The sequence below is a fragment of the Spea bombifrons genome, chromosome 1, assembly GCF_027358695.1.
Source record: "Spea bombifrons isolate aSpeBom1 chromosome 1, aSpeBom1.2.pri, whole genome shotgun sequence".
In the NCBI taxonomy this organism is placed as follows: Eukaryota; Metazoa; Chordata; class Amphibia; order Anura; family Pelobatidae; genus Spea; species Spea bombifrons.
Window position 1 is genome coordinate 93,094,035 of NC_071087.1, and position 14,040 is coordinate 93,108,074.

Below are 14,040 nucleotides of genomic sequence, written 5' to 3' on the forward strand. Positions count from 1 at the left end.
TTTACAAATATAAAAAATAGAAGTTTGCTTAAATTTATATTACATATTTTATTATGTAAAGTCCTATATAGAAAACAAACATTTGTTCTGCTTAAGGCATATGTGGAAACAGGGCCACCATGTTAAGAAAAAAGAGAAGGAGAAAGGGGCAGAGATTGGGAGGAAGGGGAGACACATGGAGAAAGGGAAGAGATTATGAGAAATTGGAGAGAGAGAGGGGGAGGGTGTGTGTTTGTATTTTTAAAGTGTTTGAATTTTAGGGCTAGTGTGTCTAAGGGCAAATAAGTGTGTGGCTGCAAGGGCAAGGGTATGCTGAGATGTTCCTGTGTAAGGGCAAGTGTGAAAGTGTGTGTATGCATGTGTGTATGGGTAGGTGTGTGGATGTATGGGCAGGCATTTGAAAGGGCAAGTACATATGTGTGTGTGTTTTGACATTCTATCCATTGCTATTTCGGTGGAAATAGAATGATTTACTCGGTAACACATTTATAACACTGTATGGAGTAGACACATAAAATACCAGGGCCCCCTGCATGATGTACTGCTTGGCCCCTAAGCAAATCCCACATACACATGTAAAACAACATACTAATAGACATGTTAACATCCTAACATATGTATACATATACACGTGCTTACACACACAAAGTAAAATACATATATACACTAACATACACTCCTATAACAGATGACACCTCACACCTATCACACATCACCTCCTCACAACTATAACAACTATGAACAGCTTACTCCCTCATCCCTATCACATATCACACCTCACTTCCTCACACACAACACATACATACATTTTTATACACACACACACTAACATGCTTACACAGTAACACACACACACACTAAAATACACATACATACAGTAACATACTCACACACACTCTAACATGCTTACACATGCTTATTTACACACACTCACACCTACCTACTTTTGCTTGCTCGGGGGGGGGGGTAGGCCAGTGACAGCTTTCTGCTCCCTTGTGGTCCTAATACACTGCTTTGTCTAAGCACTGGTAAATGTGCATAGAGCTTAAACCCATACGGACCAGGGCTATTTTATGCTACAGGACTAGAGCATTTTTTTTTTGCTATGTCTTTCATTTCCCTCTTTCTTATGTAGCATACCCACACAAATTATATATTTTTAGTACAAGTAGTTTTTTTAAACCATATTCATGTGTAATACATTTTTTTTATGAGAAAAATGAAAACAGATGAAAAAGTTTTAAAAAAATGTATTTACAGTTTAATGTCTTGTTTGGCACATTCCGGTTATCTTTCTGAAGAAAGGCAGCATAGGGACTCCCCGGAAGGATTTTTGAAGGAGTATTTTCATCCAATCTCCGTCTCATTTTTGACAATTCAAATCCTGCATCCCTTAAACTAAATGTGGCTGAAGGAAATATTTTTTTTGTTATCTTATACAACTTGTGGGGAAAAATGAGAACATGATCTACAATAATTCAAGCAAGGAATATTCAATAAGTCAAGGAGTTTGCGTTATGTCATTAAAACAAACAGTTCATATATTAAAATTATTAAAATGGAAAGATTTACTGTATGGCTCCAATACAGTAAAATTATTTATACATGCATAGCATAGGCATATGGCTACCCTGAATCTAAGACAAGACCAATGACTAGTTAAGGTTCAATTCTAGATGGTTGCAATGGTTCTTATCTACCTTCAAATTCCATGTTTTCCAGAAAACATGCTAATCAATAACACGGGGTCATCAGTTGAGACTTGAGGAAAAGAGATTTCAGCATCAGCATAGGAATGGGTTCTTCACAGTAAGAACAATAAGAATGTGGAACTCTCTGGCTAAGGATGTTGTATTATCTAACTCTGGATATTTTTAAGAAAGGTCTGGATGCTTTTCTGGTTAAGCATAAGATAAAAGGCTACAACGGTTAAAAGGATTAGCAAGTTGATCCAGGGAGTAATCTTATTGCCACTATGGAATCAATAAGGATTTTTTTCCCTGTTGTGGCATAATTGATAATTGCCCCAAATAGGGTTTTTTTGCCTTCTTTTGGATCAACTTTAGAACTAGGTATGTGTGAAAGGTTGAACTTGATGGACCGAAGTCTTTTTTCAACCTACTTTACTATACTGTACTAAAAGCTGTGTTGTAGCATTTTTAAAACCTAGATCAACCTCCCCCACAGCTGTCGTAATGCAAGGGGATACTCCTTTTCCTTGTTTATGTTTACATGTAGTTCGCTCATTCGCTTTGAAGTCACTGCCAGATTTGCATGTGGTCTTAAGGGCTGCAAATAGACCTAAGATTTAAAAAAACAAAACCAAAACAAACAAAAAACCATAGACTCAATTTTATTTTTGGGGCTTTCAATGAGATCTATAGTATTGGTATTATGTCTTAACTCTTTATTATCCACATAACTGAATCATTATAAAGATTTAATTGACAGTATATTTAGTAGTCAGTCCATTGGATTGTTTTCCTGCATTTACTGTACACTTGTTCAGCAGTACCAGAAAAGTATACAAACTCCCATCATTTATGTTCAGAATTAGTGTTCAGTCTCTAGCGAGCTGCGTTGCATATGCAATTCTATAGTATGTATATTATTAGATTAGTTTTATACCTGATCTGTAATATCAAAATATCCAGTAAAAGTCAAAAATATTTTTTTTATTTAGAATAAAAAAAGAACTAACATTTCATAATAAAATTGACATAGGGGCAACATTCGATGTTAAAAATGGAGAGTATATTCCTCAAGAAATATAATAGGTTTATTTAAAACTTGAATATGCAAAATACAAACTTCAAGCAAATGTTCAATTTACTTCATAGTTTACAAATATACAAAATAGAAGTTTGCTTAAATTTATATTACATATTTTATTATGTAAAGTCCTATATAGAAAACAAACATTTGTTCTGCTTAAGGCATATGTGGAAACAGACCATAGTACAAATTATTGCACATTGAAACCACAGTGCATCACATACTGTCTGCATATACATACATATATTAACAAAACAAATCAGGTGTACGCTCCTGACTTTGGTCATACTTTATAGTTAATAAAAAAAAAAAATCGGAAGACAAAATAGATTTCCTTGTCGAATATGCAGCAGTTTGAGAACTTTGGCTTCATTTGTTTTTGGTACCATTAGAAGAATTACTCTGTAAGCACCATTAGCTAATTGCATCCATTTTTTCTCTTTTTCCTTCAACTTTTTTTGTACCTGCGCATCATGTTTTTTTTTTTTTTATTTATGTTTTTTGAAAGTTAGTTAACAAAGTTAACGTTTCCAGTCATATTGCATTGAACTAAAAATGCAGTTTTTAACCCCAGTGTTAGTCCCATCTGAACCCCAAAAAAAGGGAAATAAAATCTATTGTGTCTCTGGTGTTGAAACATATAATGAAACAACCCAAATGCACATCAAGTCACTGTTTGTGGAGATGTAAGCTGTAAAGTTTCAAGTCTGTTTTTTAAGCAAAAAAAATAAAATAAAAAATGGAATGCTGTAAGATCCAGTCAAAAACCCATTTTCTTGAGGCTTTATATATTCAAGTTTGTTTCAGTTGCGTAGATTTGGAGTATTTCTCTTCTTGTCGCTGAGGTTCTGAAAGCTAGACTTGGAATGCATTTTGATAACTTGTAGTGTTTGCTGTATTTGCTTGTACCCATGTTATATGTGCTCTGAATACTGAAATTCATGGCAGTAATGGGCAGGGTGAAGATTAACGCCTAGAAGTGCCTCTTCATGTGAAGGGCAAGGTGGTCCGATCTTGAGAAAGCTCTATCGCACCTTTGACACTGAAAAGGCCGGTGCCCGGTGTGTTTTCGATAGTGGCGAGTCAGTTCATCAGAGCGAGCAAATTTCCATCCACAACCTTCCCAGTCACAGTGGTACGGCTTTTCACCTAGAGCATTAAAGAAGAAAGGTAAGAAACGATGCACCAGGAGATCAACACTGTGTTCAGCACAAGATGCAGCACCATCATCTACATTTAGTGTACACAAAAATAATGCAGAGTCAAACAAATAATGTTGATAGTTAAAAAACGTGCATTCCGCTACATCCAGTAAAATCATATTACTAGTCATGCTTGTGAGGCTTCGTTCTCACAAAACCAGTTTTCCTGAATACTGAATTACTAAAACAAAAAAACCATTTCTTTGAACATCAAATACAGTCCTGTATATTGTAACGTCATTTACCACTGAAGAAAATGAGCTTTTTTCCTTTCGTTCAAATAAGCGAAATACATTTCACACATGTAGGCTGCCATTGTAGGCGGTCATGTGATATTTTGGGTGACGCTCCCTACTCAAACATCACACACTAAGCGAATTCTTTCTGGCAATGCTAATGGAGACGTGCTTATCTAATGAAGTTCTACCCACCAAAAATATTTATTAGTCAGAGGGTCCCCTTGGATGATTAAGACATACTATTATTTACCAGAAAACTGTATGATATGGAGCCATAGTTTTTGATTAATTGACTGGGATAAAAAAACAGAGCTAGAACACGACAAATGTGCAGCATTATACAATTGTTTTAAAACAGAAAACACAATATTTATTTGTAAAAGCTCAGCATGAATGTGACACTAGTAATACACTTTAGTCTTACATTCCCCCTTAATTAAATGCCCTACTTTACACACGTGTTCCACAACATGGCTGATGATGCCACAAACTGGAGAGCACCTAGCCTGAAAGTGGTCTCCGTACAACAGACGGCTGTCGAGTGGCGGGACAAGCTCGGCACCGGACTTAAAAACCCGGAACTGCTATTCAGAATCATCCTTGTGTAGTCCTACTTTACCTATTTGGTATATCTGTTCCTGATTGTTCTGCTTTTACTTCTGGCTTGTCGGACTATTTTCTGCCTTGCAATTTTGTACCTTGCTGACCTGATTTGTGTGCCATACCTGGCTATCCTGACCATCCGCTCTGTGTACCAACCCTGGCTTCGTCTGACTAAGCGCTTAGTGTACTGAACCTGGCTTTGGCTGACCATCTGTGCTCCATACCTGACCTGTCACTTTGTGGTTCGCTTCCTGGCATTTACCTGTAGTAGTACCTATACAGGTATCTATAGTGCTTTGCTACCGATACCCAGTGCCTCATATATATATATATCTGCCTACTATAGCTGAGCCTCCACACTGTGGGATCATCAAAGTCCCTGTCCTCTTGTCTAGGTATGTCAGGGCAAACTAATTCTGCAGTGTGTGTGCAACTGGGTAAGGGCAGTTGTGACAGGTAAACTGCGTTCCTCTAGGGCTTCAAACAGACCAGAAGACCAGAACTGTCAGTGCTGAAGTTTGGAAGTTTGAAAAAAAATAATCTTGCGTCACTTTAGGCTAAACATAGAAACATAGAATTTGAATGGAGAAAGGAACTAGTCTGTTCTATTCTACTGCTGTAAAGACTCAAACTTTAATCAGACCTCGGTCTTGACTTAGATCAAGGATAGCCATATGCCTATCCCATTTATGTTTAGATTCCCTTGCCGTATTACCCAGTACCGCTTCTGCATGGGGGCTGTTCCATTTTGCTTCCACTCTCTCAGTGAAGTAAAACAAGTAAATGCACACAAGCCCAAGATTATAAAGATAAATGAAGGTATCTTGATTATCCGATATCCTGTGCAAAGAAATTCTTTGCATGATGAATACTTACATACCACAAAAAAAGTCATAAAAGGCATTTTTATGAATTTTCTAAAGGAAACCAAATCAAAAGGTCTCGGCCTGTCATTCATTTGTTACAAAAGGGTATTGTGTCAGAATGAACAGACTATTGGAAAAATACACATTAGATTCTTGGTCTCCTCTTCTGTACTTGGAAGGCATGACAAAGAAATAGCAGTGCTGTTCGCAATTACTGACCAGTAAAATCAATGCAGATTTATAAGTAACTTACACTTCTACGAAATGTCTATAAATCCAACAGGTAATTTACAGCACTGCTTAACTCTGCTTAAAAAGGTAAACATCTAGAATGTATAAAATTTACACTCAATGAACCTTGAATCGGAGATGGGGTTGTCACTTAAAAACATGTAAGAAAAGCACACAGAATAACCAGTGGCTAGACGGTGGATTTGGGGTTTAAGGTAAAAGGCGTAAATGCTTGCTTTTAACTCCCGAGTGCCCGTTAACATGGGAGAATGTCTCCAACTGTCATATACTAGGCCCCCAGGCTTTGTGTGGTAGAGTCTCTTAAGATCAAAGCCATTTTTTTCCTTTATTGTTTACTGCAAGTATGTTTTGCTATTTCAAAAATGGATCAGGTGTGTGCTAAGCATGTTCTAAACTTGGCCCAAGTCCATAGACACTAACCGCACCTCACAATCTTGTGAAATGAATTTTTCCACTTGAAAGTCTGTGACAAATCTTCGTCAGCCCACGTTGACAACATTTGGCACCAGGTTAAAGAATAAACAGAAGAAACCGCTCTCAGGTGAGAAACAACCTTGAACATGGATTTTGTCTCCCAGCAGCCATTACCTTTAGATCAGAGGGGTGTCAAACTTCAAGGTTACAGGACCGCAACCTGGACAGAGTTTTAAGGATATCGTAGCTTGAGCACTGGTAGCTCCGTCACAATGGTTGCAACTAATTAAATCACTTGTGTATGGCCCTCGAGGCCTGGAGTTTGACTCCCTCCATTTAGATGTTACTAGATTCACTCACAAACATTTGTGATGCGGTCTTTCCTGTGTCTGCAATATACTGTAGCTTAGAACAAGCGACTTTATTATTAACGTTCATGCACTTTAACGTGGAAGCGTATCTGTTGTCTTAGAGAAATCAAGAGCTTTCTCGCTGGCGTGAGTTGAGTAAAAGACTTGTATCTTTCTTTAGAGCACTATGTCTCACTTTAAAATTTCTCCGCTATAGCCGCCCAAAGGTGTGAAATGTTGTTACTATTTTGTCTCCCTATAGTAGACTGCCTGATGCCCTAAGACGGGGGAAGAGAGGCTCATACCTCCTAGGCATGACACTCAGTAAATGTGTTCTTTGATATGTATTTATATTATATATTTGCTCATTATATATATATATATATATATATATATATATATTTATTTTTTTTATTTTTTTTAACAGCAGGAAAAAAACGGTTTGGTTCTAATTTGCCGTCAAATTCTATGTTTCTGTAGGTGCCGTCTAAGACTACAGCATGACATGGCATGAACATTTCCAGGAGATCTGCAGTTAAACCTCCCTGAATTTTCTATGCATTACGAAGGGCCGGTATGTTTCTCCAGCAAGCAAGGCTAAACTGGCACTACAATGATTACTTTGATGAGCTGACAAAAACCACACAGACCTAACCAAAGAAAGAACTCTGCCAACCAAGCTCTTCTTACAGCAAAAGCTTGCTGGGATTTGTCCTTCATAACACATAGTCAGAGAGATAAAATATTGAACTCTCATGCAAAGGCTTGCGTCAGTGAATGAACTCAACTAACTCTGTATTAAGAAGGGACAACCATAGTTACATATATATAGTTCATAAGGTTGAAAAAGACCTAAGTCCATCAAGTTCAACCCTTCTACCTAACCTTTCTATTCTTGATCCAAAAGAAGGCAAAAAAACCCTAATTAAGCTACTAAGAATTCTGCCATCAGGGCAGTTTGTCCTGCAAGGGCTGAGTTGGCCCTGCTTAATAACATTACATTTATTTAAAAAGCGCCAGTGGGATCATTTAAAGTTAAATGGTACAAAAGGAGAATCTTAACAAAATATAAAAAAAAATCTAGGTGTATTACATTAGATAACTGGCCTATTTGTGAGTAAGAAAAATAAAATCTCTGAAATACATTTCTTTAGCAATTGTGGCTTACATTTAAGCATCAGAATAATTTTGGTCTGATATACAAGCGTCTATTATAATAGACCCATGTAGCTGGACAAACATCCATCATCAAATTATTTAACGCTGATATTCATTCATTTACATGATTAGGTAGTGATCACCAAGGATAGATATTAATATTTCAAGGTATGTATCATTAATCGTTCAGTTGTATGATAGAGAGTGGGAAGCCAAGAGTCTGAAAAAGATGATTTACTAGTCTTTCCCAGTGGTGGATATAATGATCTTAATCTATTTACAGACATTAACAATTGCTATAAATACAGCCTATGTGTTTTTAGTGGTGACATTAGAGGCCCTTTCATGTTGTTTGTAGGCAACCTTTTCTTTCAGTTAATTGGCTCGTGCTGTTTCTTTTTCTGTAGTATGCCTACAATTTTGCCAAGACTAAACCACAAAAACCAACATTATAAATAGACTTCAGAAGGAAACCAAGCTATGTGTTCACAGATGTCTATGCAAAGCAACCTATGCTGTACAAGTTCACCATTAAACATCCAACAGCAGCATCAATACAAAGTAAATGCCTACGTAGGTATAAACGTTTTTCCTACCTGTATGCGTGCGCAAGTGGGCCTTCAGGTGGGAGCTCTTGGTATAGGTCTTTCCACAGCCTGCGTACTCACAAGTATGAGTTGCAGTTCTTTTCCTAGGCCAGGACTTGCGTCCTCTCTTGGGCTTAGTTTCCTCTGGCATACAGCCCCCGGGACTTAACAGCTCTAGAGGTGAAGAGGGGGGAGTCAGCATCACTTCTTGTTTCAATAGTTGCAAGTTTAAAGAGTCTTCAAAAATATTTATATAAGACTGACCTTGATACTGAAGCTGAGACGGAGGCAGCTGTGGCTGTTGCTGATCTGGCGGGAAGTGGGAGAAACTGGCAGAGGTGTGGTAGCCTGGAGGTACTGGCAGTGATGGATGGCTTAATGTCTGAGGGGATGCATGGCAATCTCTGACCATCAGCTCCTCTGGGGACAAGGGTTGGTTAGTCCTACTTGGTAGTCCCCTTCCAACTTGGAAATCAAGCTGCCCTTGTGGCTGTTGTACTTGCCCATCCATGGGGCATGCTACAGGGCAAGATGGAGAAGGCTCCTGCTTGATCTTTTGGCACATCCTGGGCATCTGGTGGCTGCTATAAACCATTGTACTGTCCATACCAGAGTTGCTTTTTCTAACACTGATGGAATGGCCATAATCACCAATGTCCACAGCTGTCTTCAATACAAATTTGCCCTGTAGGCTAGCTTGTGGCTGCTGCAAGTATACCGGGTCCAAGTCAGGTCTCATAAGCTCAGCCACAAACCCACCTGAAGGGGACACATCATTTATATCCGCCAGGTTGAAAGTAGTGGTGGGCACTGCAGTATCTCTAGCAGTGTACATGAGGGGGCTGGCGCTGGTGGGCTCCTGGCCACAACGTAGCTGGTAGGAGAAGTTACAATTGGCAGGTGAAGGGAGAGTAGAAAGACTATCTGGAAGAGGTGCAGCAGGTGGAGGTGATGAGGCAGTGGCAGAGGAGGATGAGGAAGAAGAAGCCACCAGAGACTCCTGGTGAACTAGGGAGTTTGACAGTATAAAATCAAAGTCTAGAAGTTCATTAAATTCTTCTTGTTCCCTTCGAGAACCCAACACTGGGGCTTCCCCCTCCAAGACCTCAAAGGGCCGAGATTGGTTCAGGATAGGATGTCTCTTCATGTGGGATAGCTCTTCTCTCCACCTCTGTAAAGAAAGTAAAAACAGGTGTTATATATAAAAAAAAAAATAATACAAAAAAAAAATATTGAGATGTTCTATCTTGGATAAAAATTACAACATAACAATAATTAACCATAACACTTAATGGTCTCAAATTTGGTGTTTTAACTAACAAACCACTTGACAAAAATTGACACGTACGTGACACAGTAGAAGAAGTAAGGAAGCGGTACGTGCGAAAATTTAAGTGTTCCGTGAAAAACTCTGAATGGCTCAAAGTTAAAACACGGATCTGTGTTTCATTTCTGCCTGCTGCCAAGTTGGAAAGCGTCAAAAAGTAAAAAATAAAATAAAAAGTGTTAAGAGATATACAGCATGTGAATATACCTTTCAAGTTAAAGAAAAATGCTCAGGGGTTGGCAGCGAAATACCTTTTTTTGGCAAATTTCATCACTTCGGCTAACAGCTACGAAGGTAACAAAAATAATCCCTTGCATTGAAGATAGGAGACTGGTGTTTGATATTATTTCATAGCAACAAACGGGATGGTAATTGGAAAACCGCTGTGTGCCTGAACAAAAATATACTAATTAAAGTTTCAATTCAACCAACAGCCTAAACATCAGCAGGCTTTGGAAGTTATGACTCAATGGCGCAATGTGTATTACATAGTTACATCTGTGAAAAATATTTTTGCTATCACTTATTACTTTAAGCGTCGGTTTTCATATTAACGTGAAGACAGAGAGCCTTTTCTTTCTAGCTCCATGCTATCACAAGGGCTTGAGTAAGGGCAACGATCAGACAGCAGTGCTGTGTAACAGAGAAACAATTCCAATATTAATAATGAAGGAGCTGGGGCTGGGGTGCAAATGGAGACGCTATGTTTTTCATCGCAATTAGCAATCTCGGTAAAGAGACCATCTGTAGAAGGTCTAAGGATGATGAGCCTCTGACTTTCGGTGACAGGCAACTTCTCAGCTCCAGCTATACTCCCAAAAATGAAATATTCTCACCATGCACGGCCACTATAATGTAATTTTTGACTTCAAGTACAATCGGGCAAAAGGTAACAGAAAGAAAATGTACAGCGGGGGATATGAAGCAAAAGGTAGCATGACGAGAGCTTTATTGCAGCTGGAATACCAATGGCTGGGAACAAAATGTTTTAATATAGAAAGTTTTATAAATACAGAAACGGGGATTTTTGATGGCAGATAAAAATCGTTTGTTAGTCTGCTCATTATTAAGAATCTCAAACCTTATTTAGTCCTTAGTTTAACCGTATGTTCAGGCTGGCATAATGACTAAAAACATGTACATTTTACTAAAAAGCATATGGCTGATATAACAATCAGTAAATGGACATTATTTCAATGTCAGCTCCCACGTAGATTGATACAGCATAACAGTATATTCGATTTTCAGGGAAAAACTAGGAAAAAAAGTTTACCATGATAAAAAAAAAATTATATATAGTTCATATTTTAGTGAGTTTGTTAAAATTGCCAAACCAATGTGTACATTCGTATATGTCTATTTACGTATCAATAGTGTGTGTATCGGACACACCAATCTCAATAAAGAAAATGTAGTGTTGTATGGTTTACTCAAAGCCACATTGTGTAATCTACAAGAAACATGTTTAGACGGGGCTGGATCATCAACTTCAAAAGTACGATCCTCAAAAAAAGAACTAGTTTGGCAGAAAGCTCACGTAATTACCTTAATCTAATAAACAACGCAAGCTGCGCCACTAAAAACATTATTCAAAATCGCTTCTTAGTCTCCGCAACCATAAAAAAAGCACACTCGATCTATCTGAAAAATTGCCATGTGAAATAATGAAGATTAAGGACAAAGTTAGAGTGAATGGACAGTGTTTGCAACTAGCAAAGGTGGCACCTATTTGAAAAAGGCATTTAAAAGGGTCAAACCCTGACTCGGTGAGTCAGAGATCATATATAAAGACACAGATACAGCAGCTACACTAAATCTAAGGGTGATTGTATGCAATTATACAGAAGTAGAACGTTTACAAAGTGATTGTGTGGAGTGCAATGCTGAACCGACCATCCCTGATCCAGATCAGGACTATGTATGGGTTAGGAGACAGGGTGCATTACTCGAGTATTGGGGGGAGGGTGGGAATTAAATGCCCCCCTCTGCAGTATTATAGAAAGCCAGTGTAAAAGGTTACATTGGTGCGTGCTTGAGGTGTGGTGGAGCGCCTCATCCTCCCTGCACATCGTCTCAGGATACTCACGTCGCCAACACTTGCCTGTCTCAGGACTTTGTCCTTGCCGGGGGTCCCCGCTGTAAAGGTGGAGATGGACGGCAGCAAGGTCCCGCTGAGAGCCATGTCACACTCACTGGGCGGCTGCCTGGGCACAGACACACACAGTCACATGGCAGCAGGGGCAGGAGGGCACATACGGCTACACTGGCTGCAGGGAGGGGGGATCGCTAATCAACCTGCTACTAGCATGCAAGACTGCGGCCCTTCCAACAGTAATCGTGTGTGTAATACATACAGACATACATTATATATAGGACTTGACTGTCAGGTAACCACTTTTATCTAGTTTATAGGAGTAATCAATCTATCAATTCATTCGCTTTCTTATTGTTAGTCTACAGGCACTGAAACAGTTAAAACAGGAGTAAGCTGAAACTTCTACTAAACACCACTCCATTGCAACTCAATACTTCCCCTTCAACGGCTTCGCACAAGTAACTAAAGTTCGGGCTCACGATGAAGCATGTCGAACCGGGTGCTTTCTATGCGGCATCTTCATGCCTACACACGTACCTCATGAATTCAGCACATCCAGAGGAAGCTCTCCTGGGCTTGACACGATGACAACAGGTAAATCCACATACGACACAAAAGTGCAAGCAGCGAGAACAGAGTAACAAATCCACACAGGGACACACGTATGTTGGGAAGACACACAACGAACGAAAAGCAGTCAAATAAGTCTACACGGCCTTAGGAGTGAGTTCCACAAGTACTTTATTATAAAGCAGCCTGGCAGTCGATGTAGTGAAGATGATGCGGGTCATGCACAGATTCCAGGAGACGGTGCATCGGGGATTCCCTGCACGGGGTAGCTGGCGGAGCCACGAGCTCCTGTCACACGAAGAGGCGCATGGGGATTCCCAGCAACGGCAGCTGCTGCCATGGGAGCCACCGTGGAACCCCTCTCTCGCAATTCCTTAGCTATAGTGCGCCGCGTCCCACCCCGCCGGCTTGTTAGCTGAAAAGTGTGAGGAGCGGCAGCGGCTGACATACCTTATAAGGGGAGGGGGCGGGGACAGAAAGTGACAGCGACTCCTTTCAGCTCCGCCTCCAACTCCCTTCTTACAACAGCCTCCGTCACTCTGCCTGCTTTACATAGGAGCTTATAGAGCGCTTGTTTTAACTATACGCACCTTACATAGGTTACTTTTCACACACAGCCCCAATTGTTCATACCGCTAATGAAAAGAATCACTTCGTAAGGTAGCCGCAATAAAATAATGTGTGAAGTTTTACACAAATATATTTATATAGGAGCTATATCATTTTTTTCGTGCGGCTGTGAGGAGATTAGCAGTCCGGGTGAGGGTGGATTTACTGGGTCACATTACCCGTATAACAAGCTGCGGTATATCCCACATTCACGTTTCAGCGCCCTCACTATTCACTATTATCACACCTCGTCTCATTAACACCGGCGAATGCAGATGTTAATACTTAGTGTACGGTAATTCCCCGGGCTGAACCACTTCACTGCCAAGGTAGACCTCGAGCTTTTTTGTGGCCACCCTCTAGTTGTAAAGTGAAATGGCCTGGCCTGCACGTGGGAGGGCCCGTAGAGACCGAGTGGAAGGCGGTATCCCGCTCGCGTGACGTCAGGCGAGCAGCTGGCTGGCAAGCGCACCTCGCACTCTGACGGCAGTCTCGGCGTCAGTGAGAGTTGGAGGTGCGGGAGAGGGAGCGGCCGGTCTTCGTGACGTTACTGGCTGTTTAGGCAGCCAAACAAGTTTGTTGGCCCTAGCAACGGCGCGCGACCGGATATGGGAAACACCACATCGGGGCCGGAGCGCGCCGCCGTGTGGGAAAGTTATCTTTTTCAGTCTGCATCCCGCCTTCTTCAGTCTGTGCGGGTGCAGCGAGTTGGTGTAAAAGGCGTCCTGAGTTAGTGAAGTGTAGTAAAGGTGCTGTCCCACCTACTCTTAAGGAATGTAAAACGTTTATAAAGAAATTAGGCACAGCCTTTTTAGTGTCAAGCCCTTTGCAGAAGTAATTCAAGTACAAATTTGCCTCCATAATATTTTTGTCTGGAATGCTTAATTGTCCTGTTAGGCAGTGACAGAGCAGAAGGTGCTGGTAGATGGTTGCCATAGAAACTTAAAAATGCTTGCTAAAAGTGTCTGTGTGGCTTTCATGTCATTTATAGGT

General features: G+C 40.1%; 1 protein-coding gene across 6 annotated transcripts; it reads right to left on the reverse strand.

Moving 5' to 3' along the window:
* Positions 1–2,732: 2,732 nt before the first annotated feature.
* Positions 2,733–12,859, reverse strand: KLF4 (KLF transcription factor 4). Of its 6 annotated transcripts, XM_053465906.1 has the most exons (5): positions 12,406–12,859; positions 11,860–11,977; positions 8,711–9,617; positions 8,456–8,620; positions 2,733–3,924 (listed from the first exon to the last, which is right to left on the reverse strand). In XM_053465906.1, the coding sequence occupies exons 1-5, from the start codon at positions 12,408–12,410 to the stop codon at positions 3,749–3,751; spliced, it is 1,371 nt and encodes a 456-aa protein (XP_053321881.1). In that variant the 5' UTR covers positions 12,411–12,859; the 3' UTR covers positions 2,733–3,748. The 6 variants fall into 6 exon arrangements, with proteins under 6 accessions (XP_053321881.1, XP_053321880.1, XP_053321879.1 ...); XM_053465905.1 differs by having other exon boundaries at positions 8,456–9,617; positions 11,875–11,973; XM_053465904.1 differs by having other exon boundaries at positions 8,456–9,617; positions 11,860–11,973.
* Between the last annotated feature and the right edge of the window lie 1,181 nt (positions 12,860–14,040).

Excerpts from the sequence above, each read along its gene's own strand:
- KLF4 (XM_053465901.1), bottom strand. Across the intron at positions 9,618-11,859 it reads GACAGGCAAGTGTTGGCGAC|AGGTGGAGAGAAGAGCTATC; the intron begins GTGAGTATCCTG and ends CTTTCTTTACAG. Across the intron at positions 3,925-8,455 it reads CCACTTGCGCACGCATACAG|GTGAAAAGCCGTACCACTGT; the intron begins GTAGGAAAAACG and ends TTAATGCTCTAG.